The sequence below is a fragment of the Python bivittatus genome, unplaced genomic scaffold, assembly GCF_059951505.1.
Source record: "Python bivittatus isolate LINGU-HERP-01145 unplaced genomic scaffold, Pbiv_v1 ctg000480_np1212, whole genome shotgun sequence".
NCBI lineage: Eukaryota > Metazoa > Chordata > Lepidosauria > Squamata > Pythonidae > Python > Python bivittatus.
Window position 1 is genome coordinate 57,825,681 of NW_028277075.1, and position 26,770 is coordinate 57,852,450.

Here is a 26,770-nt window from a genome sequence, read left to right on the forward strand (position 1 = left end):
CAGAAACAGCTAAATTAGCAAGGCAACACCTCTGAATCTAATGTATTATTCCCTCTAATATTAAGAGAGTTTGTTACAGGAAGCCAGAATTTTTCAGCTTAACTAGAATAAAAATAAATAATAATAACCAAAAAAGAGAGCACTCACGTTACCATTTCTGTTTTACCATCCAAATCTCTGTGAGTTTTATATTCAGCCAAGATGGGCAAAGCAAAACAAAAAGTTGCACGTGAACCGTCCCTCAACCGCAATCATCATGTTACATAGTCAGATGCTCTTAAACTGCTGTCTGCCATCTCCAGAGTTGAATCCTATAAGAACATGAAGTGGTTCTAGCTGCATGAAAAAATGCACCCCCAAACTAACCACAAACTCTTTGTACTTTGAAGGTCATGTTGCAAGAGAAGAGACCAAGCTTCTCAACCATGTACTGAAGATTCCAAAATCATGATAAGCTGGCACATAAAAGAATTGGGCTACATTTTCGAAACCATAGTTCCACCCATGTTCTTACAAGGTTCTGGTCTAATTATATCTTCAACCACAGGCATAAATATGTTTAACCAGATGTTTCTAAGCAGCTGCTAAGCAGCAATGTTTCAAGGGTGGGTTTGTTTTTTGTTTTTGGGTTAATGCCTTTCTTTCCCTAACTGATCAGAAATCAAGCCACTTATGTGGAGTCACAATGAAACAGATCTTGGTCTCTAACCACAATATCTCAGCACAGTGTCTTACTGTTTACTTGGATATTTACAGATATATCCAGCAACTCAAGGGTAACCCACAACAACACAATATGAGCAGTGAAAAGACTCAAGATCATTTAGAATTTGGAAAGACCTGAAATATGCACCTTGAGGTCTTCTTGCTCTTGTCTTTCTGTTAAAAGCAAGTTTAGAATATGTACAGGACCACCCAGAAAATTTGGAGATAAGATAGAGGTATTATCTGCATCCTTTACTGAAACCACACAATTTATGTCCATGGATATGAATATTTGTACCACATTTAAGAAGGGGCTTTAGCTCCATGATGGAGCATGCAGAAAATCCCAGACTTACATATCAACATCTCTACTTCAAAAGATCTCAGGAAAAATGCACAGATTATTATAAATAATTATGATTTATGCTAGTGTTGCAGGTATTCATTTGTAAGTCCCTTCCAAGCAACTTTTTATACATTTCTGTATTTTAAATTTAAAAACAGTAAGAATTAGATCTAAATACTTAAACATGCACTAATAAGAGCATTTGATTGCAAAATTCAAATTTTATCCAATATGTATCCATATGATGCACATTTTGTACATATTCTAATATATGCATTTTTATGAGCCTACAGACTTGGGGAATTTTTAAAAATTTGACAGTTGAATCACAAAATGATTCAGAAATTTTGTCCACAAAACAAACTGCTGGGGTCCTCTTCTATGTGTACGGCTAATGATAATTCACACGTCTGGATCTCAGTCTAACTACATAGTACCAATCATTTCTATCTCTTATGCAACCAGCATTATTTTTACAAGTTTTTGTTTTCACAAAGAAACATTCTGGTAAGTGTAGCAATATGTTGATACTGAAATTATTTTGAAATTTTCATTTTTAACTTTTGAAATTGATGACAATTTCAAAGCTATGCCTATCCCTAATTTTGTAATGTACACTTACATCAAGATAAGCGGTCATCTATGTTCAAGATGTATTTTTCTTCAGACTGCAGTTTTAATCTCTTTCTTGATATCTAAATTCAATGATAAAGCACTAAGGTTTTGGTCTAAGATCACCTTCTGACATTCTAGAAACTGAGTAAAATTTGCTTTTCCCCTCCAGATGTTTCTATAGTTTTATTGCTTCTATTCAAGAATACATACTAGTGTCCAGAGAAAAGTAGTTTGCTTGTAAATACTAAAACTCTACAACTCTACAACTAAATTACACCATGAAACCTGGGTATTAATAATTTTCATGCCATAGGGTTAGAGTTGTGTGTCCTTTATTGTAGTGCAGAACACTCCAGGAGCACATGTCAATCTACAGCTTTTCAAAGTCATTAGAGTTGCATCTTCAGATACTGTGGCATGCTTTCAAAATAATGGAAATGTCAACCACTCACATAATGTTCATATTATCCTTAATTAATATAAATTGCATCTAATTTCATCTCTACTTAAATATATTGCTGCCCAAAATAAGGACCCTAATTTTTATGAGTAATTACTATTACTGATGCATCAACACAATTATTTAAATTCAACATATGCAGAGGCAGAAAGCAGCATTTACATTTTTTGTTGCCTCCTTGCTCCATTCTTAATTTTTGTGGTTTGGAATTCTTCCAGATTCTTTCTTCAACTCTGAAGACAGAAAAAAAAATGTGTTTGTTGGGGTGTGTATGTGTGTATGAATGTGCATATGTGTGTGTAAATATACATCAGCATTTAATCCATTAAGATAATTTGATTGGCTATAGTTTAATTTTATACTAGAATATTATTTTATCAATATATTTTGCAGTTATCGACATTGGGGAAGGAACTGTAGAATTCATGATTGAGAAAATGCTTGGCATTTAAAAAATCTTAGGTAAGATAGTAGATCTTAGTAGATAGTAGATCTTAGTAGGATCTACTTATCTAGTAAAATAAGTAGATAGACAGCTGATTACTTGTCTGCTAAGACCTTGAAAAGCTGATGCCGGTCAAATAAGACATGACTGGGGAAGACTGAGAAATAGTTTGACTTGACATAAGGCAACTTTTTAGGCTACTATGAGGATCAACACCAAAAAATGTATATAATGTCTTTTCAACATAGAATAGAAGTAAGACAGCTTTTGTAATTGGTGCCACGCTTTCTCTGGCATTCTCAGTTTGTGCCAGTTTGTAAGGCCAGCTGCAATAGGAGCTGTCAAAGTGACAATTCAAAATCATAGCATGGTCGGTACTTTTTTTCTTTGAATACATTTTATTCAAGTTGTAAGAAATTTCCATCCCAATTGTGGTACCATACAGCAATTTCAGACAGTAAATATGTACCATATGAATTGGTTTTCAACTGTGCGAATGCCACATCTACGCTTTAGGTTTTGCCCGAACTTTCTTACCCCAATGTAAAAAACCTATCCAAATATTATAATGAGCTGTATAAAATACGGATGTTGCTTAGAGTGGTTAAATGTGCACAAGTTGGAAGTTTTATTGATTGATTATTATATCCCACTGTGAGAAGAGCGTACTAGACAGTGTTGTAGTAATAAGAATTAGCATTGTATTAAGAGTTTGAGACTTATGTTCTAGGTTAGATCTATACAATGGGCTGCAAATGTCTTGAAAACACTAGACAGCAGGAAAGAAGCAGGCAGGAAAAAAAAATTACTTATTTGCTGCCATTGATTGGCCAGACAGATTTTAGAAGCCCAGTTGTAGTAGTCCTATTCTAAATAAATGGACACCATGAAATCATTATGTATGACATTCCCCTATTTTTAATATAGACTCTAATACGTTCACATTAACACCATTTTAATGGATTTTCCTCTTTGTACAGTATAAGGCAAATTACGTAAAACACACACTGTAAGCATCTGCTTACTTACTACAATTTCTATAGAGTAGAAGAAAACCTTCCAAATAGATTGAAACTTTGAATCTTAAAATTCCTGTGGAAATCAGGTGCATTTTAAGCATTAGGTTTAATTATTTAATCAGGCAACTTGCATTTTGCCCTGGCTAATTTAGAAAACTTATAATATTTTACTCATAAAATAATTGTGCACCTGTTGTGATGGAAACCTATTTAAACAAATCTTAATAGGCATTACAATTTGTTCTAAACATAAGCAAGCAAACTGATCAGTCTATAAAGCAACCTTATAAATGCCAGGATTATTTTGCTTCAAAGCTTTCAAAGAACTGTGAGGTACAATATTAAGGAGGCCAAATAAACATGATTAATGCTTACTTGGCCTCCTTGATATTGATTTAATATAATGCCAATATTAAATCAAATGAGAGTATTATTCATATTACATGTCCAACACATTTACTTAATGTGGCTGAGCTCATGTAACACACTAAGACATAATATAGTTGTGTGGGATAGTTTTAGCATGCTGTGTGAACTCAGATAATCGCGATTTCTTAAATAAACTACAGTTAAGCAAAGAATGGCTTAGTATAGTATGAACCCCCATCTATATATCAGGATGGTTATTCTAGAGCATTTGTTTTTCATAATTCAAATATAAACACGTCAAGTTGGATTCAAAAGGACAAGAAGAAAACATACAATTTGCTGGCAGCCATTTCTACAAGATGTATTCAGTAGGGTAGCCTGTAATATATTGCATACATAATAACATGATACTTCCATTTCACCTTGCGCACTGTATAAATTCTCACTGCCATCCAACAGGACTGTATAATTTGCTATGGTACATGTCACAAACAAACATGGCCATGTATAGCTTCCTTCATGCAGGAATGTAATGTGTAGTTCTAAGGAACTGGAACAGTATTAAGCTATGGATTATCAGCACTGGGTTCAGGATGGGGTGAAAGCACCATCCAATTATAACAGAGCAACTCTTACTCCTGTTCTGTTTGCTCATAGCTCGATGGACAGAATGTTAATATCATCATTATTCTTCCTATAACAGAGATTTCACTGGATCCAAAGATGTTCTGCCCTCCAAATGGGTACCCCAGTTATGCCACCCTAGAGCTGAAAGAAAACTACCTTTTCCCCTTACACACATTTCCGGGTTCTAAAAAACAAAAATTAGGATTGATTTTTATTCAATATATGCATTCAGCAGTAATATGTATTATTAATTGGAACTTTTTTAAAAAGTGGGAGAACTTCACTTGTAAAATATGAGTTCAGATGAAACTCATTTGGCAGGTTGGGAAACCATACTAGTTCCTGAACAGCTAATTCATGCTGACTTTTTTTCCTGCCTAATTGAAAGAATAAAAAAGTAAGTATCACCTATATCCCAGATCAGTCAGTTTATGAATACAGAGGATGACGATACCAAGAAAACCATGAACAGAGTCAAGTTTCTTTATGTACAGTAAGAATTCTAGATGGAAATACAAAAAACATACTTGCTACTGCATAGGAAATGGCAAGTATAATTTGCAATATTATACATGCATATAGAATACATTTTTAAAAAATAAGAAGGCCAACCTTGGAAGGCAAGTCCACGCCAGCTATGTGATGCCCTGCCCCTATCATCTAATGAGTAGTAATTGGGAAGGTACTCCAGATTTGGGGACATTGGGTGGCATGATGTGGTAGCTGCATTTATCTCTCAAACTCTAAGCAAATTTGGTAGACAGGAACTCAAAAAAGGGTCATTGCTCTAAAACCATTCTCATTTTGAAAATGCTTCTCACCTTTTACTGTCAAATGGACAGTAAAAAACACTGATTCCATGTAGTCTTCAATGGTCCTTAATTGTGAAATTTAAAGTTCAGCTGTCTGGCTTTATCATCTCTCACTTTAATATTGTCATTATCCTTGCATATTGGAACAAGTTAAACCAAATTTAAGCAATGTTACTTAAATTGACATTTAAGTTTAAAATTAAGAACTTTATTTCTCATCTCTTTCTCGGAAAAAAAGTGCATTTTCCATAAAATTTTTCCATAGACATTAATGGACATAAATATACTTAATTTTGGATGGCTGTAGCTTTGACAGACTTTGTTATTTTTTTCCCCCTCAATTTTTATGAAATAGTAAACCCTAAAATGCATACACGTACTGGCCATCTGATCACTTTAATAAATTCATTACTAAAAAATAAAGTTATGCCCTGTAGTATATTACTAATTAGGACCTGGTATTAATTTTAGGGGGTTTCCCCTGGCCCCTTGTATTCAATATTTACACTGATTTCTCTAATTGGAACCAACTGATCTTTTTCCTGTATATTTATTTTCTAAAGCCTAGCAGTTAACAATGACTCTAATATAAGTGAGGGGTTTTTTGCTTGTAGCTTTTGTTTGAGCTTTAATTAAGAAGACCCAGTGTCTCCAAGCCTGAACTGTGTTTTTAATTGCTCATATGTATATCATGTAGACTTCAAAAGAAATAAAAGACATTTATAACACAGAGCACAAAAGGAAGCTTTGAAATGTCTACAACCATACAAAGTGGCATAATTAAAAACCTATGGGTGCTTCTGTGATATATATGCAAGATATATATTTATAAAGTAAGCTATTGTATACACTCATGACATGCCAAAAGGGGTTTTAGCACTGTTAAAGAAATAATCTCAACACATCTCAAATAAACTGCAAAGCAAACTAACACAGTGACCTTCTTTTATGCAGTGATCCTGTGTATTCTGTTATCGTAGATTTCAAATTTCTGACAGCTTACCGTATTTTCCACTTTTGAATTCTTAATTCAACCATAATTATTCCTCTTCTGAAAACAAGAGGTAGCACTTGTAACCACAACATAGCACAACAACTTTCCCAGGGTGGTCCCAACACTATTCCAGAAAAGCATCACAACTAAAATATGCATGCCATTATATTTCATGGCTCTCTTTCTCCTAGCTCCTAAAAGGAGAAAGTGCTATTTCTATCAGCATGAAATTCAATACAGATTGTGGAATATTCTTTGCCTACATTGTAGATGGAATCTCTTACAGAGCTGATCTTCTCTGCCAAGCTTTTAAAGTCTAGAAACCTGCATAAACCTTCCTGTTTGCTAACTATTACTATACCACTGAAATTACAAGTAATCCACATAACAACCACCACACTGGTTTTATTTGAAAATATCTCCTTATGTGAAGTCATTTAAAACCCAGGGAGAAATGTAAAAAAGTATGCAAGTCAGAGCACTACACAATGCAAATGCCTTTCTGCAGTAGGCAAAGCTATTCACATCAGTCAATGTCTATCCCAAAATAGAACATGCTATACAAAGACCGCATGTGACATTTAAGCCACAATGCCTATAAATACAGTTTATGTTTCAGTAGTAAGCTCCTTCAGAAATGGACGCTAGAACACTTTACTCAGAGATTGTACTCAGAATCCATCCTTCTGTTAGATTGCTAGAACCATCATAACTTCTTTATTTGATCTTAAAGGAGCTTGCATGCTGATTAAAATAAAAACATGACAGGGTATGTCATAGGAATAATAATTATGGTGTTTGCAGGCCTTGAGTAGATAAGAAATTTATGTTAACATGTAAAACAGAAATTATAAAATGAACTGTTAATGGGGATGAATGAGAATATTCTTTTTATTAAGTAATGGGAAAGGAAAATTTAGATAGTATGAAATGGGGGGAGAGAGAAATAAGAGGTTCCAATAGAAGAGAATATGAGGTACTTAAAGGGGAAATATAGAGAAATAAGAGAAGAAATAAGAGGAGAACTTAAAGGGGAAAAAACTCAACTGGACAGTGCAGTGTGTTTGTTTCTTCAGAAGGATGTTAGAAAAGGATTGGAAGATATTAGGGTTCATCTTCAAAACAAAGTTCTGGATCATACATTGGTTTTGAGAACAATTCCAATTAGCACTTCAGGAAGAACCTTTAGGGGCCAAGAGGCTAAGGCCAAGAAATTTGCATCCTTACAGAATGCACCCTTCCTCAAATGTCTTCCTATAAAACTTCCTAAAAAGCTATTAACCTTCCAAATTGCCATCTAAATGGATTAGACTGGGACTACAGCAATATATGTTTCTTGTAAGAAGCAGTAGGCACTCCTACACTGGCCACTGGTACATATGCCCCAAATACTCCATCCTCTATATAGATGGCCAATATTCTAAATAACCAGAAGAATCCACTGTCCCCTGAAATACAGGTAGTCCCAGGGTTAAGAATGCCCGGGTTACAGATGACCCATAGTTAAGAACGGAGCCTACTGTCGCAAAATTCGAGTTAAATATACAATGATTCGAATTAAATACACAATGGTTCGAGTTCATTTCACAATACTACTTATATAATATTATATAATAATAGTGTTCCAGCTTACATGCAAATTTGACTTAAGGATTTTGTTCTTAAATTGGGGACTACCTGTAACCCTAGGAATGCATTAGACCAGTAGTAACTGCTCTTTAGAAAACAGTAGAGGTCCATTATTAATCATGGTATACTGAGGAAGGATCCCCTTCACTGCAACAACTATTTATTCTGAATGAACCAACATTTTTTTTCTCAAGAACCTTTCTAGGGTTTAGCTGTTCAGAGGTATAATCCCCTGAGAACTTCTCCTGCCTAAAAGATGCATACAAACAAAACAAACAAGCTAGAAAACAGATTTTTATTCATTTTTTATTTATTTTATTTATCTGTCAAATTTATATGACCACCCATCTCACCCAAAGCGACTCTGGGCAGCGTACAATAAAGCCTACTATTAGAACATTCTACAAAACCAATTAAAAGCAATAAACATGGATAAAACAAGACCACGAGAAGGAAGGTATTAAATATAATGCAGCCTTTACATTGGAATGTGTACTGGAGAATTATCTACGTGCCATAGAATCAACTTGGAAAGCTTTAAAAGGATATTAATTTATGGAAAATAGGGATATCAATGGCTATCAGTTATAATGGCTATATACTGCCTCCATCACTGAGGTATTAGTTGCAAGGGAACATGACAGAGTGTTCTTGCACTTACACACTGGTTTTGTGCTTCCTATGGACATTTGGCTGCCAACAGTGGGCACAAAATGTAGGGTTAGAATAAGCCTTTGGCTTGATCCAGCATAGGTCTTCCTATAAAATAACTGCAAACAGACTAATTGTCCATGGAGAGGGGAAGCAATTTTTTAAGGTGTCTTATCAAAGAAGATAAATGGACACATATTACAAAATCTAATCTTAAAAGCATGTCTGTTTTGCAACATTTACCTTCTACTCTATATGTTGTACTGTTCCAACATGTGTGATACTGGCAGAAAAGAACATGATTGACTTCCCCTCCTCCCCCCCCTGGCTCCCCCCCCCGGCAGCCTTTCCCCATAACTGAGATGTCTTGAAATAGAAAGACACTTTTTCAAAAGAAGAATATGAACTTCATTTATCCTCAAGAACAACTTCTTCCTTCTGATAAACAACTCCCCAGTAACAGTCAGTGCAAAGAGCAGCTCTTCCTCACAAGACCACACCTTTGTTTCTTTTAACTGAGATTCTTTTCTCTAATCATCTAAGGTGTTTTTTTTTTAACTTATTTCTTGCTTCACAGTCTTGGTTGCAACTATCAATAATTCTAAGAGGAAAGGAACGGCTATGCAAAAGAAATACGAACCCCAAAACCCAAATTTTTATTTTCAATCAAAACTGCAGCAAGGTTTTGTGGTTTTTTTCCCCATAAGCCATCCAGGAATGCCTGTCTGGGGGAGCTTAAGTCTAAGGAAACATTGGGTCAGTGAGTTCCCAAGATCCTGTTTAATATGAGGCAGCTGCCTTGTATAGATGAACCAAGCAGATCACCAATACAGGCATCAGAATGTAATCTCATCCCACAGAGTTCATCAGAACTGAGACAAGGCTAAATACAAAATAAAACCCATCTGGACATAAAATCAAACATTCAAGAGGAACCTCCACCCTGAAAGCCCATTTGCTTCAATCCACATATATAGGTTATATTAACATTCTTGAGAATTGATCACCAGTCAATCTTTTTAGAGGACTACTTCTCTAGATTAAAGCATTGTATCCACATTATATTTTACCTTTTATTTCTCCAAGGAGTTCACTTGTGTTTAATCTTTCCATTTTCTCCTTCCAATCTTTAGAAAGAAGTTTTTCCATGCAAGATGAATCTATAAAGAAATGGGAAAGGATTAGCAAAAGTTAATATGAAGCCAACAAACTATTTGAGCAGCCTTTCCAGAAAACGTGGCTTGGAGGAAATGTCAAGTCTCCTGCATTATGATAGTGGCACCCTTTTGACTGCTGGTGTACTTGAAGACAGTCAACAGATATAAAGACATTCAGCTTTCTAAATAAAGAATGATGCCAGAGCTATATCATCCTAACCTGCCAGAGGAATATACAACAGAAGAATCCAAGGTCTCAGGAGCATCCAAGTTAGGCAGGGAGAGTTTTAATTTCCACACCCATTGACTGAGGACATTAGAAAGGAAACTGCCTCTGATATGCATATTTTGTCTGGTTTGTGTGTATATCTGTGTGTGTCTTACAAAAGGTTGTGCATTTATTAATTTATTTATTAGATTTGTGCCCTGACTTTGCTACAAATCAAGGTGGCCTACATTGTTACTTCTTCCTTCTATTTTCCCCCACAACAACAGCCCTGTATGTTAGGCTGGCCTAAAGAAAATGACTGGCCCAAAATCACCCAGTGAGCTTCTGTGGCTGAAGGTACACTTGAAACTGGATCTCCCTACTCCTAATCTAGCACTGTAATTACTGCACCACACTGGCTTTCCAAAAGCTATTTCTGCTGGGATGCACACCAACAAGTCACAGGGCAAAAGTTTAACTAACTAGGCTGTTAGAACAGTCAGAACAAAGCACAGGTATGTGTAGAGGGAGAATGTCTGTGTCACGGTGGGGAGGACAAACTCTTTGTCACTTCCTTTCCAGCTGCAGATCAGTGCCTTCGCTTTACTACCTGCTGTTGTAACCAATCTTCCTGGCAATAGAGGGGGACATGCAGGGTAAATATGGGGGGCGGGGGTCTGCAGCTGATTAAAAAGCCATAGAGATGGTATTGATGGTTATCTACTCAGCCAACCATTCTCATATGTCATGAACCCAAGTCACAAGATAAGGCTTTAAGTTACCTGCTCACATGCCTGCTCACCTTCTGGTGACAGGAGGACCTATGCCAGTGTTGTCCAAACTTGCCCACTTTAAGATGTGGACTTCAACTCCCAGAATTCCCCAGCCAGCTGGCTGGGGAATTCTGGGAGTTGAAGTCCATTCATCTTAAAGTGGGCAAGTTTGGACAACACTGACCTATGCTATTGTTCTATACTGAATTGGGCCCAAGACTTTTGTTCTACCCACCATTACTCCAACATATGATTGTAGAGACAGAATCAACCAGCTGCCCAGGGTTTCAATCTATGTCCTAAGCCACAACAACTCCATCAAAGTTGCAGCTAACGATGATTATGGCCCCAATTGTAATTATGGCTGGATCTCTCTCTCCTTTCATCCTTTTGCCTTTCTATACGCTTAATAAACAGAGCAAGTAAAAAATGCAGTTCATTTAAAACATAACCTAAAACAGTAAAGAAAAGCACAATCTCTTCCCTGAGGCTCACTATAGCTCATTTTTTAAACTCTAAATCATAGTTTAGTGTAACCCCTGTATGCAGCCAGCCTATGTAATAAGAATCAGTCCTGTAACTGCATACGCATTACCAATTTATCAGAAGAAAAGATTACTGCAAAACTTTTCTGCAAGTTGTAGCTACAAGATTATATGAACATCTTTGGAAAAACAATGCCATTTGTTTGTTTTCTAACAAGTAATATTTTAGTAGGAAAGCCAATTTACTAATTATATCCTTTAAAAAAAGAAAGAAAAAAAGAATGGAGAACAAAATTAAGAGTCTTTAAGTTGTAAAAGGCAGCATTAAAATACTTGTTACACAATAAAACAAACAATTTAATCTTAACAATCACAAGCTTTTATTACTCTTATGAATTTTGGCCAGATAATAGAAGCATCAACAAATAACCACCAATTATCAATAGAACATTATAATTTGTTGCCTGTGATACTATCAGTTTACAAAATGCCTCTGTTGTGCCCAGACAAAATTTCAAGCTCCATCGCCCCCCTCCAAAATAATGTTGGCTTTAAACTGACATTTACATAAAGTAACAAAAGTATTTTAGCCGAATGCTTTCTCCCACTATCACTATTATTATTACCACTACTAGTATTATATTCAGATATTAGAGTAAAATATATTAGAGAATTAAGGCATATTCAGACAGCACTAATTTTCAGCACTTCTGGCATCTTATTTATAAGAAATGTCAACAGAGAACAATACAGTGACAAATGTACATTTCTTCATATATTTCTTTTCCACTGATTTCTTTTTTAAATCAATAGATGAAACTGATACCATTTAACTGTGATATATTTTCTTCATTAGTTTGTGGTTTGTGAAGAAAAGACCCAAAACTTTATAACTGGGCAAAATCTTAAATATTAGAAAATAGAAATAATGTTACAAAATGGTGGGTGTGCTAAAATTGAACAATTATTATATCAATTAATTTCCATAAACCCTGAGAAGGAAAAACCTGGAAAAGTTCAGTATTCTCTATACAAGCCTAAAGTATATTTCATAACACTTCAACTTTGCCTTTCCCTTGTACAGGTGGAAGAAGAAGAAAAGAAAAATAATTCAATTCCAATTGTAGGATGAGCTGCATGTTCTCAGATGCAAAGAACTGTGTTTTTAAAAGAAAACTACTTTGAAAGGCCTGTCAGACATTATTATTTCAAATCACCTTCAACCTTCTGAGTCTCAATAAAGTACAGTAAACAGTAGCACAGTTATGCAATCCATATCAGTGAAAAATGTGATCAACTGTCTTACTGTCGCTGCCTTGAAAAGCTCACTTTTTAAAATACACTTCTTAAAAACATGTTGTTTACAACAGAGTAATCTGATAATCACTGTTAATATTATTTCTAAAACATGGCTTGTTTACATACAATCTTTGCAATGTCTAGGCATTACGCTGACACAAAAGACAAACACATTAATGATTTATTAATTATTGGAAATGTATGAAATATTTTAAGCAATATATGGAGAAGTATGCAGAAAACCATTTTCAATCAAATTTCCCTCTTTCCTTTCCTTGCTTTAGCAAGAAAAATATACCGCAATAGAAATCATCCTGGGTGATGATGAGATGGAGGGGAAATGAAGTCTAGCAATATCTGAAGGATAAGCAACTCTCTCAAAATCATCCCTAAGAAAATAATATTTGTATTGCAAGAAAACAACCAAGTTCTGTTTACATTATTAAAGCTCAGCCTGTATTTGTAAGTGGAGCAATGAAGAGTGATCATTACATTTTAAAATACCCCAGGATTGCTGAAGTTTCTCTTCTTTTATATACACGTTTTCAAAATCGACTTTACACTTTAATTATATCGTATCAGTTTCACACAGTGACTGTATCATGTAAAAATGCCTCATTTTACTTACTCTTTAATTGAATTTTATATCCCATCTTTACATTCAGGGACAGTCAAGCAAAAGCGATTAAACACAAAGCATCAAAATAAGACGGTTAAAACCACCTTAAAATATGCAAGTCCTAAAATCGTAAGTGGCCAGAGTTAGCATTTACAAAATGAGGAGCAAACTCTCATTAGAACCTCCCCGAATGATAACAGCAGTTCTCGCCACGTGAAGACACAGTGAAAGAGAACAAGATAATAATCTTTTAACTTTACTGCCCCGAAAGAGTGAGAGTGACTTGTCATACGAAGAGGCATCCAGACTACGCTGTTGGCACTATGCCTGCTTTCTACGGACAGCGTCTTCTGTCCAACTCATTAGCTCAGCTTTCATTTCATTTCATCTAGAACAAATCAACTCCAGATTTACCCAGGGGGTGGGGAGAGAGGGCAATTGCAGACAAAAAGATCCAAAGAAAACATGACATATGCAATGGTTTCAAGGCCAAACCCTGGCTTCATTCACAAGTAATGCTAACACGTGGATTTTTAAACGATGATTCATCGAACAAGCTATAGCGGTTTGGATTGCACACCTTCCTAAATGATAATAGTTTACATATTACGCTATGTCAAAGTCTTCCACATTAGGGCAGCATACAGACATCTGTCCCCTGACATGTGAAACAGAACTCTACTTGATATCCCCCAATGTGGTTCTGTGTAGCAATGGAGAGTAGCAACTTTCTTTTATATTATTTTCCCATGTCAATTAATCTTCTTTCACCAAAGTATGATTAATTGAGATGGCAGAATCAAATGAGGAATACTCCTTTCTGATTGTATTAATAGATTGTTTTTTCCAGATTCCCCTTTCTTTTCTACTTTTTCCTCATGCTTCTTGTAGACTGATTGATTGATCATGTGCCATAAAGTTGTTGTCAACTCCTAGCAACCACATAAATAGATTTGCCCCTTGTAGGGGATTTTCATTTTACTTCTTACTTAGAAATCTTCCTTTAGTCATCTGTGTTGGCATGCATGCCTTCTTTTTCAGTTATTTTCTGAAGCACCTCTTATATATTTTCATCATTATTATAACCTGGCATATGTAATAATTCCACCAAGAAAACAACTTGACCTTCCTTATAGAAGCTGGACTGCAAACTTTGTGTAGCTTTGCCTGATTTACCCAGGCAGAGGCTTCACTGAAATAAATTTATTAGAATATAGACTGCTTTGATTTCTAGAAATAACAGATATGGAGATATATATCTGCCTTTTCATAAATAGAAAAAAAATATTTGTTTATCCACTTTCATTTAGATTTGCCTAGGACAAGGTGTTCAGGTTTTGCTATTTTACAGATGTTTCATTGTATTTTATTTTGTTTTGTTTTATTATTTTTTGTACCTTCGAGTCAGTGCTGACTCCTGGTGACTAACTGGACTAGACCCTGCAGTTTTTCTTGGCAAAATTTTTGGAAGTGGTTTGCCATTGCCTGCTTCCTAGGGCTGAGAAAGAGTGACTAGTTAGACTAAACAAACAAAAAAAACCTACTAGATATAATATACCTTTAATTCTGAGCACCAAGTAGTGTACACAGCACTTCCTTCTCCTATGTTTTCCCCAACAACAACCTTGTGTGGTAGTTGGCTGTGTGAGCTTTCATGACTGTGGCTGGACTAGAATCACAGACTCTCCACTCCTAGTTCAGTACCTTAACCACTTATACCTCTATGGACCAGAATCCTTTGTTTTTAATTTTTAAGAAATATAGTTTCACCTTTTTATTTATTAGCATTGGTGAATATATTTATAACATTGAACACTCTTACGTTCAGTGGTATTAAATGATTTTAATACCCACTTCAGTGTTACTTTTAATCTGGACTTTTAATTGTTAATATTTTGTTTTTATTTCAAATTTTGTAAGTCACACTGAATCGTTGCCAGTATAGAAAGGTGATGATTGAGTCAAATCAAATCAATCAGTTAATAAAATTACATAAATTAGAGTCATGGCTAGAAAGACCAAAAAGATGTGGGATGAACAGTTGGTGGATGCTACAAAGAAGAATGTAAGAACTTAAACTGAACTAAGGATGGTTCTATGGAATTTCTTTAGGTCTGTTTAATCCAGGTTTAGGCGTACCTTTAGGAAGAGTGAAAGAGCTGCCTTACATAGCAAGGAACAAGGAACAGCAAGCTTCAGTGTTTGATGATAGAGCTATCACATGAAGCAAAAGCTATTTTCATATTTTGCAAACAAATGATCTGTGTCTGGACACACATTTAGAGAAAGCCAGGAACAACTTCCAAAGAAGCCAAGATGTGGTTGCTTTAACCATTAACAAAAAAAGATATTTTGTACACCCTCTTTTTCATACTGGAAAAGGTCTCTATAGTTGCTAAGAGTTTACACCGACTTGATGGCATATCATCCATCCACCCACCCCCCACCCATCCATCCATCCTTCCTTCCTAACCTCTTCTGAATGTTTTGCACACCCTGTACCTTTGAAGTGTCTAGTTCAGTGTTGTCCAAACTTGGCCACTTTAAGATGAGTGGACTTCAACTCCCAGAATTCCCCAGCCAGCATGGCTGGCTGGGGAATTCTGGGAGTTGAAGTCCACTCATCTTAAAGTGGCCAAGTTTGGACAACACTGGTCTAGTTCCTTTACTAGGAAGCAGTTGGGCAACTGCTCCCAAACTGTTACAGTAGGAATGGCAACATCACTCTGGGAATTCCCTTGTTACAGGAACTAGAAAGGTATCAGAAGAGGGAGGCATAAGGACTGACTGATAGATGCAGAAAAATCTTTAATCATGCACTATTTAATCTCTGCCTATTATAACAACACATCTAAGCATTATATACTGTACTAAGACTTAACAAATCCACAATAGCTAATTATCTTTCATCTCTTCGGTAAGACGTATTTCCACGCTAATTTAAAATTCAGTTACAACTTTCTAAGCCCACTCAAAAAATTAGGTCTGCAAAATAGATTCCTTCCACTCTGAACTCCAACGTATTCCCAAACTATTACTAGCTCTGACTGAAAATCTGGGCTTTCCAAATATTTGGATATAAATACTAGTTGTTGCCAGGCTTGTTATCTAAGCTGAGCTTGACTGGGAAAAGAGCTTATAGCCCCTACCAAGCCAGCACAGAATGGTCTCCTTAAAAAAAAAAGTTCCTAATGAACATTTCAATGAACATAGATAAAATACCGCACACTACTAAAATGCCCTCCCTCATTTTGTTTCCATTTTCACAAATGGGGATAACCCAAGATTCTGGGATGACCTTTATTCCTTTAATTTATTTACTAAAAAGCAAAACCTTTCACCTTTCAAATGTTTTTGTTCTCTAAAAACAGCCCATACAATGCTCTATTCCTTTTTATTTTTAGCAGAGAAATAGGAGAAAGCATGCTTTTCCCATAGAGCAAGGCACAGATATAAACATCAACACAGATGCTCTGTGAGAGAGAGCTGGGCTTCTCAGGCACTTGATCATTAAGGAATGCACCAACTGTTTTAGATAATCTTGTGCCAGCTCAAATTCTGTTCCACACTCCCCTCCAGGAGTGGTCAGTCTTGTCCTGCTCCTAATTTTTCATTTTCCTCACTCCTCCCTTCCTCACTTCTGGAAGAAAGAAAGAGGGAAGGAGAGAGAGAAAAAGAGAAACTTTTCAAAGAAAAACTTTCAGACAATTAACCCTCTCTTCTTTCAGATAAATTGCTAAGTATCAAATGCAATCTGTTTCCTTTGTTTAGCCAATATGAACAATTTGTAAATGACTCAGGAATAAAATTCAGAAAATGTCATTTTAAATTAGAACCATTATAAACATGCTAATGACTGCTCAACTAAAAAGATGCAGGATTAGTACAAAGGAATATATTTAGTTCTTGAGAAAATACAGTTGTATTGTCACACAACTATTTGGACAGTGAATTATATGGTTTACTCTAAAAAGTATTGATTCCATGAGCATTGTGGCAGCCAAATCCATTTCTTATGTCACAGATAATTATCTAACATATCAGTAAAACTGTTTAGATGCAAGGATATTTTGAAGCTGTCAGAACAGTATTTTCATTTCATTGTTCCCTTCTCCTTCTACTATGGACTGAATTTTCAAAATATACACCTCTTATTCCTATTTGCATTATACTGACAATGGATTTCATATGTCACATAAAGCCCGTTTTCGCCCTGTACCTCTCAATTAATTCCCAGAATAATCTGAAATGCTCATGAAAGATAACCTCAGAATTCACACAGAAGTAATCACTTATACCTAGGTATTAAAGAGACACAATTTACTTAAAATTCTAATGTGGATGCATATATGAATGGTTACTTTCAAGGTGTGCTACACATATAATTACTGTTACCTATCATACTGATTATTAAGCACACAATTGACTAACAAGTATCTGACATTCAAGCAGCAACTCTCTGTATCTCCTTAATGTGCCTTAGAGATTCAAATGTTCCACATGATAGTTTTACGTTTCCCATTATAAGACTTATTAAGTATGCTGAATATCTAAGATGGACATACAAAGATGGTTATGTCCTTTACCTGATGAAATCATGGAGATTATTTCAAGTAGAAAAGCCAGTCCTGTTGATTGCCCTGCATTAACTTTTTGTTCTTCCATGAGCAAAGAGTGCACATTTAAGGTACCACATTAATTTGGTGAAAAATACAAGATCACCAACAAATTAGGTATATTAGGGCCACCCTTTCTGCAAAACTCCAGACAACCACTGAATGGCAGCAAAGAGAGACAGGAAACTATTTCCCAGATCTGGTAGTCATACACAAATTTAATATGAATCAAACAACTGAGGGACGCATCCTACAGAACCTTCCATATAATTATAGCTTGTTTCATAGTGTCCAAAATACCAGATTTCCATATTATCCTGTTTAGTATGATCACTCTTAAATGCAATGATTAGGAATTATGTTACTTTCTATAACTATTGGTAAGATGTGCTGGCGACAAATATTGAAAGGAACCTCATATTCATGAAGGATAAAACTATTACTAGTCACTATAGCTCTATAGTAACTCCAGTAAAGAAGACTGAATACCTCTCAATACCCCAGTTTCGTTAATATTAAGGAAAGGAATTTGGTTAACATTAGAAAAAGGAATTTGGTTAACATTAGGGAAAGGCTGCCATCAAATTTGTGGTGTTCCCATAGCTATGTTGGCTGCTGTAGGAACTAAATGTTGGCCTTTGGTCTCAATTGGTTTTACATTGAATAAACAGATGAAGTCTGTCCCCAACATTTTTCTGTTATAGAAAACATATAACAGACTATGGATGCAAACGGAAGTCTGGCATGAAGACAGAAGGTTTTTAACTCCTTTCCCTCATGTATCTTTTCCACAAAAGACAAACAGCATGTACTTCTTTTTTTCCACAATAATATGGGGAAAACACAATATTTAAATCTGAATTCTCACATTTAAACTAAAGTTTGGCTGTCCTTTCTTCCCAACACTAACCTAACCTCTCAAAGATAATATTCTGAATTCCTTGCACTCCTTATAACTGTATTTTACCCAAATGCACCAATCAGTACAGATATTCTCCATTATGTCAAATACTTCCAACATCACACACCCAGAGAAGTTAAAGCAAACAATCAAGAATACTTTTAGTAGTGAAAAGTTACTATTGAATGAACACTAAATAAAGTTGTGGCAACGGCCTCTCTTATATGATCCCAGAATCTTTTTGTTTGATTGTGCAGCACAATAGCCTATCATTAGCCCCTGAAGAATACTAGAAAAGTGAAAGTAGAAATCCAGGAGATGCAGTAATCAGATAACAAGGACTTCCATGAAACCAACTCCTAGCCTCCCTCCAATAATAAATGTATAAAAATTCTGTTTAAAAAAAATCCTAAAGCGAAGAGCTTGCCAAGGATTGCCTTTTATATGATAAAATACACAAAAGACAACATAACAAGCTCTTGATTTGAAATCACTTCAAACAAAGATAGAAAAGAATGAAAACAATTGCTACAACCTCATCTTTGTTTATGGTTTCCCAAGGTTTCTTCAGCTCACAAAGGGAGCTCTTACCAGAACAAAATTATTCCTTCACCTCTTCCGAAAGTAGACATGCTTCCAAGTATGAAGGCTTATACCCCTGGGGGGAAAAAAGGCTGTCTAATCTGAAGATATAAGGTATAGACATCAATTTGAAAAGTACGGACCACTCTTAAAAACTCAGATTTGGCTCTTTCGGATTTACTTGTCACAATGAATGAAATACTGCAGTGTAAATGGTGTTACTTTCAAAAATAGGTTCAGAAACTGCAGCTGGTCCTTAACAGGACTGCAAAACTAAAAGAGACTAGGAAAGTTACCCAACTTATTCCAGAACTTTGTCAGCAGCCCTGGATCTGAATTTAAAATGCTGCTTTAACTTTTAAAATCCTACATGGTTTGGGGCAAGTAACTGGAAAGACCATTTTTTCAACTGGTTCTACCTGAGCCTTAATGTTGTTGGACATAATGTTGTTGGACTCATCCAACTATCTTCACAAATGAAGGCAGAGGACATTTTTGGTAGTGGTGCTTATTTTTGGAAGAACCTTTGCTGAGAGTTTTGTTTATAAAGCTTTTCAGGTGCATGAGAGTCCGTTCTAATGCAGGCCTCTTAAATACATTTAATATAAAATTAATTAATCTTCATCATTAGCTTTATAATAAATGTGGACAAAATCTTCAGATTAGGCTCATTTCCTTAATTTTTGCACCATATTTTCATCTGTTTAATTTTAATAAAGTCTACATAAAAATATGCATTTGCATATGTATTTGTCCAACTATACCTATATTTGTATATTTTTTGCATACATTTCTACAAGCAGTTTTCTCATAGAACGCAATTTTATTTTTTTCAATAAGGTGGAAGTTTTGTATGAAGCTTTCTGAAATAGAATTAGTATACCTGAAAAGAACTTGAGGAATACATAAATATCATCTATCATTCATATGTGTATGAAAATGAATGGACACATTTTTAAGGAATAGATAATTAGGTCAGGACCAGTTTCTGATCTCTGCCATCTTGACTTGACCTACTTCACAGAGATATTGTGAGGATAAAATATAGCACACAGAATCATTTATGGCATCTTCACTGAAGAAAGGGTATTATATAAACAGAATAAACAAGCACATTAGCAGATACTTTTTTTTTCAGCAAATAGGAAACATATTTTGAGTTTAAAATGTTCTGTTGACATTAATAATATAGCAGCAGAGCATCTAATATACTTATCTCAGACTCTTCTTAGGATGAAATACAATTGTTTTTAACTACATTTAGCATTTTTGAACTTCTTTTACTCTTGAATCATTGTTAGCATTCCAGATTTCATTTGCAGTCTTATCACTTACAGTTTATCTTCACTGGACTGAATCCTGGCAGAAGTATTTGCATTTCTTTCCCACTGAAATTAATGTGATTTACTTGTATAATTTATCCAACTGATTTCAACAAGATCTACATCTGACTAATTCTGAATTCTTATGCCCTACAAGCTTATCAATGGATATTTCATTTTCAAATATGTGATTAAATGTTACTCAAAATTTATTTCAACTGAGTGAAATACAGCAGATTCTGAAAGGTTTTTCAGAAACAGACATCAGACACAATATGATCAAACTTTTTTTTTCTCTTCCCAACTGGCTGTTCCAGTAAACTTGCCATTGAAAACAAAAATACTCCTGAACCCCAGACAAACCATGAAGACATGCTAATATGATATAATTTTTATTATTGTTTTGCTTGACATATCTTTGTAAAAAAGACAAGATTATTCTTCGTTACCTACCTCAACAAAATAATTTAGGAAATACAGTAGTTTGCATGATATATAATTTATCTTATTTTGATTAGACAGCATTTGTGATTATATACAGCATTTTTTTCTCATTTAGATGATGTTTAACAAAGTTTCCACTCTAAACTGTCCAGGCAATGCTCATTAGACTAATATATTTAAATACTAAAAATACTGTACCTTATTTCAGGTACCTGAAATCAGAGAATAAAATGGGTGAATCAAACCAAATAAAATGAATAGATGTTTCAGAAGGGGGATTTCCCTCCCCAATACCATTTCCCAATCTCAGTGTTTATTTTAATATGTCACTAGCCATCATTACATTACAATGATTTGTTCCTGTGTCCAGGTGAAGAGAGAACAAATTGTTAGTCCTTAATGTGTTGTGACTCTATTAATACATGGATTAATCCCTCAAAATGTGATAAAATGGATTCCCCAGAATCCAAACTAGATTCATCCTCTGCTCTAGTGCAGAGTTATGAGCTCTTCTGCTTCTGATTCTTCATGGCTACACATTCTAGGTGGGCTCCAGATCTACAAATGAAGAGACTTCTCTGTACTACTTCTCTGAGTCAAACACTGTAACAGCTGAAATGGGGAAACACATTCTGACCTTTTGACCCAAGTTTCTCCAAATCTCTTCAGTCTCTTTGTGATCTCAGAATTCAGTTTTATCTCCCTAAGCCTTTTTTATTCTGCGCAAACCACTTGAAACTGATTAGTAATGAGAAATTAACCTCTAGAGGAAGCTCATGAACATTAGAGTACATCTGTTTTGTTTTTTTTAAAAAAATGAAGCTAGTTTGCTTCAAAAATGGGAAGATTCTATTTAATCCAGATAGATGACTAACAGTGCTACAATAAAACACACACCACTTCTATAAAATGTAAGTACTTAGTGAGTTTCAGAGAGCATTCTATTTAGCTACATAATATTTATACAGCCACAAGATGCTGAGAAATATTGCAGAAATATTCACTTTTCTTTAGCTGGCTGCCTGACACACTGTAAAAATGAAAATAAATAAAATATATTGCATAGGTATGTGTGTGTGTGCCTGTGTGAACATATATATATATAGTAGTTGATCTGTAATGACCTTTATCTTTTTTGTGAAAAGAACAGAAAATTCAGACACAACTGTGCTCCATTTGGGAATTATGCTTTCTTTACTCTCAAAGAGAAATTTCATAACAGAGATCAGCAACCATTCAGTCTTTCATTATCCAAAGTAATAGTAAGCACTTAGGCACGCTACTTGATTTGCTGAGCAAAACTACATTCCTGGTTGTCCCTGGAAATCCCATTTCTCTAGTGCAAGGATTGCAATATGAAAAGAAATCTCACTCCATTCATTTTATCATTTCCAGCCACTATCTCTCTATAAATCTCCCCATTTCAGATTTAGGGCTCTGTAGATAAGTAGCAGTGGTAGAGTTTTTTACTCTTTTTACTTCTTGCGTATAATAGATAATTCACTCCTCTTTCTGTGCAATAGGAAAATAGTATTTTAAACCTGCTTGCAACAGATTTTGTATTACAAAGAAGCAAAAGAAGAATTGCCACCCAAGCTGTTTCAAGACATTACAGTAAATAGATACACTTTGGACATGTTGCATTGGGGAAAGTGAGAGAGTGGGGATCATCTATGCACTTGGTATAAGAATCCAATATATATGGGCCTAGACATATTCCAAAAAACAGGATTTCTCATCATATGAACTAACAATATGGGTAAACGTCTGTAATTGTAAGGCATGTAGAACTTCTGTATGTAAGGTATGTAGAACATTACACATTTTTGGCCTGCCATTTCTTCTCACCATCACATGAAGTACTGTCAGGCCTAGCCCAAGGAACTCCAAGAGACCATGCCAATTCAGTCCATCTACGTTTATTAGCTACAACCTCTAGCAAGAATCTTCCCAGACTAAAACCCCAGTTCCCAAAGTCCTCCAGCCACAACAGTGTGAATTCCTCAGGGAGGTGTCAGTCTCATCCTTTTGTTCCTCCCACGCGGTTCCGGTGAGCTAAGAAAATGCTTATCTCCCTGAGCTTGGCCTTCATAATTCCATTCCATCACAAGTACAGACATTTTAACTGCAATGAATTTATTTGGTGGCAATTCCAAATGAATACAATGGCACTTGTTTCTGGGGGGTGGGGGAAGAGAGAGAGAGAGAGAGAATTGCACTCAGTAAAAAAGAAGCTATGGCCAATCACAGATTTCTGATGTCAGCAAATACATGGGTCAACACATTCTTATTTTTTTATATTAAGAAATATATCTACAGCATAATGGCTGAAGTGGTGGAACACTGAATAAGATTCCTGGAACTAAATGTAGTTTTGGTATAATACTATAATGCCATTGTAAGGGAGACTGTGGCCAGAGAAGACTTTCAGAACAGGAAAGAGGCAGGAAGAAGGTGGTAGAGAGGGGGAGAGAAAAAGCCCAAATTATTAATAGTTAGTTACAAAAGGGAATGAGAAAGAATTTCTATTCACCAGTGGAAAGCATATAATTGCAAAGAGCAATAAACACTGCTATATATTTATTTAAAAGCATGCTTTTTATGAATGCAGTGCAAAAAGACAATTATAAAAAAAAGGCACTTTTTTTTCAAGGTAACCATCACTGTATGCTGTCCTTCTCTTTAATTTCCCTGGTACAAAACTCATTGTTCATAGCAGAAGTTGCAATCGCTTTGCCAGGCTTGATGCTTATATAAGTCATTATTCGGTTTGGAAAACGTGGTCTGGCTGAACAGACTTGTTCCTTTTGTAGGGGATTACAATAACACACGGAAGCTTATGAGTGCTTCTGACAGATGTGCTGGCGGCCTGCCACTGCATGAAGGGTGCGGCTCTGACTGACAACTTGCAATTATGGGATGATGAATGGTTCTGATGTGTGTTCAAGAGAAAACCACTTTCTAGAAAGTGAAAGTCATGCATACGGTTCCTATAAAATCAGCCTTAAGAAAAGTATTCTTACTTTCACATTCTGGTGGGATAACTGATTTGAAAGTCCTCTCTGATTTCAAACTTTTCTCCTGGTTTTAATAAATAAAGGACTAACTTAGGCTTATGTGGGAAAAATTAGCTTGACTCATTTTGGCTTCAAAAATGCTTTATCTGCATTTTCAGTCACACTGACATCACAGTAGACAACTACATATATACTCACATACGTTTCTTAAATACGTTCATATGACAACTGCACAGTAACTAACAAGTTTATATCTTTTTTTAAAAAGCTCTAGGCAATAAAATCTATTTTTACTGACAAGGCAATGTAATTCATCCATCAATAGGCCTGTGCAATTTAGGCCAACTTTAATGGAAGTTGAATGCATGCTTTTATAGCCCCTTCTCCAGGGAACAATTTGTTCAGAGGTATTTGTGAACCCATTTGTTCAAAGTCCTTTTGTACCAACAGTGTCTTAGGTGTTAAGCAAAATAGAAAAGTCCACATCCAGAAAACTTACAGATTTTTTTAGCTGAACAAGACAGAGGGGCAATGCTAGGAATTAAGGAAGAGGAATGTGAACAAGAAAGATATGAGTAACATGAGGCCAAAAGGATTCAAACAAGACTGTGCAGTGGTATAGTCCACCACAAAAAAAGTTGTAGATGAAAACACTTAGAACGATCTAGGACATCTAATGTTCCCCAAAACTTTTTTTCCCCCAGCCCCTGAATCTTTCAAATTTCAATTGCCAAAAATCAATGGTATAGTTTTCTATCCTTTTGAATGGGAAAGACATTTATATTCAAAAATAGGCCAGAGTTTTTTTAAAAAAGAAGAAAAAATCTATTTTCTTCCACCGCCGCACCCCTCATGCAAAAAATCTATATTCCCATGAATAAAATTTTCTGCTACTTCTGCCATGAAAAACTGTCCTAGTTGGAAAAAGTATTAAATACCTTATAAAGCAGAGCAGAGGACCTTGACTGTCAGGCTATGTTTCGTACATGAAATGCACAGTACATGAAAGATGCTGTCATACTTATGATGTGACAAGAGTTTTACAAATGCACTGGTCCTGAAGTTTTTGCAGAGACAGGACAGCTATCAGTCTACATATTTCCCATGCAAAACCTTTGAATCATTATGAGAAAGAGCTACAGCTTTAGAGTCCATCATTTGGCAACAGTGTTGCTTACTAGAGTAAGTTACACTATGCAGAACAGGGTTACTTCTACGTTCTGCTCCGCGAGCTGCATTGGTTGCCAGTTTGCTTCCAGGTTCAATTCAAGAAGCTGGTTTTGACCCTTAAAGCCCTACATGGCATAGGACAAGGTTATTTGAGGGACCTCCACTCCCTAATTACATCTACTCATCCCATCAGGTCTGTCAGGAGGACTAAGTTACAGGTCCTGTCTATTAAAGAGTTCCATTTGACAGGAGATGAGCCTTTTCTGCCATGGCCCCCACCCTCTGGAACATCATTCCTCCCAAGGCAAGGTTAGCCCTGACCCCATTAGCCTTCCAGAAAGCCCTTAAAACATGGCTTTTCCAGCAGCCTTGGGGATCCCATGGAAACAGGAAGCCTGCAAGTTGGTTATATTGTGTTTAGGATGTTGGTCCATTCTCTTGCAGTCTTAGTTATATTTAGGATTACTTGTTTTTAATGGTTGTTACTTGTTTTTAACTGTTTGTTTCCTTGTATACCACCCAGAGTCATATTTGTGAGATGGCTGTCTATATAAATTTGCTAAATAAATAAATAACCTAACAAAGGGTAATATCGGCTCCATCAGTTTGCAGCAAAGCACCACCTATAAACCTTGCACTACGTATATATTACTGAGTACCAGTTGTTGACAATCTGAATATTGTATCAGGTGGTCAGGTGGGTAGATCTGCACATGTATCAGCCCCTGAAAGTCTCCCCCCTAAAGATGTCCAGTTGAGCAACTACGGCAGTCACAAGATGTGTGCAGCCTTCTTCTGAAGTCCATTTTCTTTCATTTTAGATCAGTGTTGTCCAAACTTGGCCAACTTTAAGATGAGTGGACTTCAACTCCCAGAATGCTGGCTGGGGAATTCTGGGAGTTGAAGTCCACTCATCTTAAAGTGGCCAAGTTTGGACAAGACTGATTTTAGATGATCAAACTAAACACTTAAAAATGTCTTAGCTCTACACAATCCCAATGAGTGAGGTGAAGGCTAATCCTTTCCATAGATTTTGTACATATTTTGGACAGTCTTTTTTTATAAATGCTCTCAGAGTCACTGGGAATTGGGCAGGGTATAAATTTAATCTATTACTATTACTATTATTATTATTATTTAGAAGGATCACTTTAATGACAACATAAATATTTAGCATTAATTTCAAATTTAAAAATGAGGTTATTCCTGTTTCTATAATTAACCTAAGCAAAGAAGAGATATCTATTTACTTCTCTGACTTACAGCCATTCTTTAGCATTTGGCATGAATGAACATGATTAGTCCATCATTTGTTATCACGTGGTAATCCAACATAAACTGTGTTAAGCGATATCATGTTTAAACTAATGTGGGATGCGTGTGTGTGTGGGTTTGTATGCGTGTAATATATATATAAATATAACATACGGTTATAAGCAGGAAATAAAAACACTTTCTGGTCCACACACATGCTATCAACTGCGTGGCATGGAGCCAAGCCAAAT

At 35.6% G+C, this 26,770-nt stretch overlaps 1 protein-coding gene across 16 annotated transcripts in view; it reads right to left on the bottom strand.

The window, feature by feature from the left end:
• The window catches only part of SOX6 (SRY-box transcription factor 6), a 469,019-nt gene that overhangs the window by 180,345 nt on the left and 261,904 nt on the right, over window positions 1-26,770 (bottom strand). For all 16 annotated transcript variants that reach the window (XM_088145996.1, XM_088145997.1, XM_025162930.2 and 13 more), the window contains one exon: window positions 9,743-9,832. In XM_088145996.1, coding sequence (XP_088002122.1) covers window positions 9,743-9,832 — 90 coding nt within the window. The remainder of the gene's footprint in view (window positions 1-9,742; window positions 9,833-26,770) is intronic.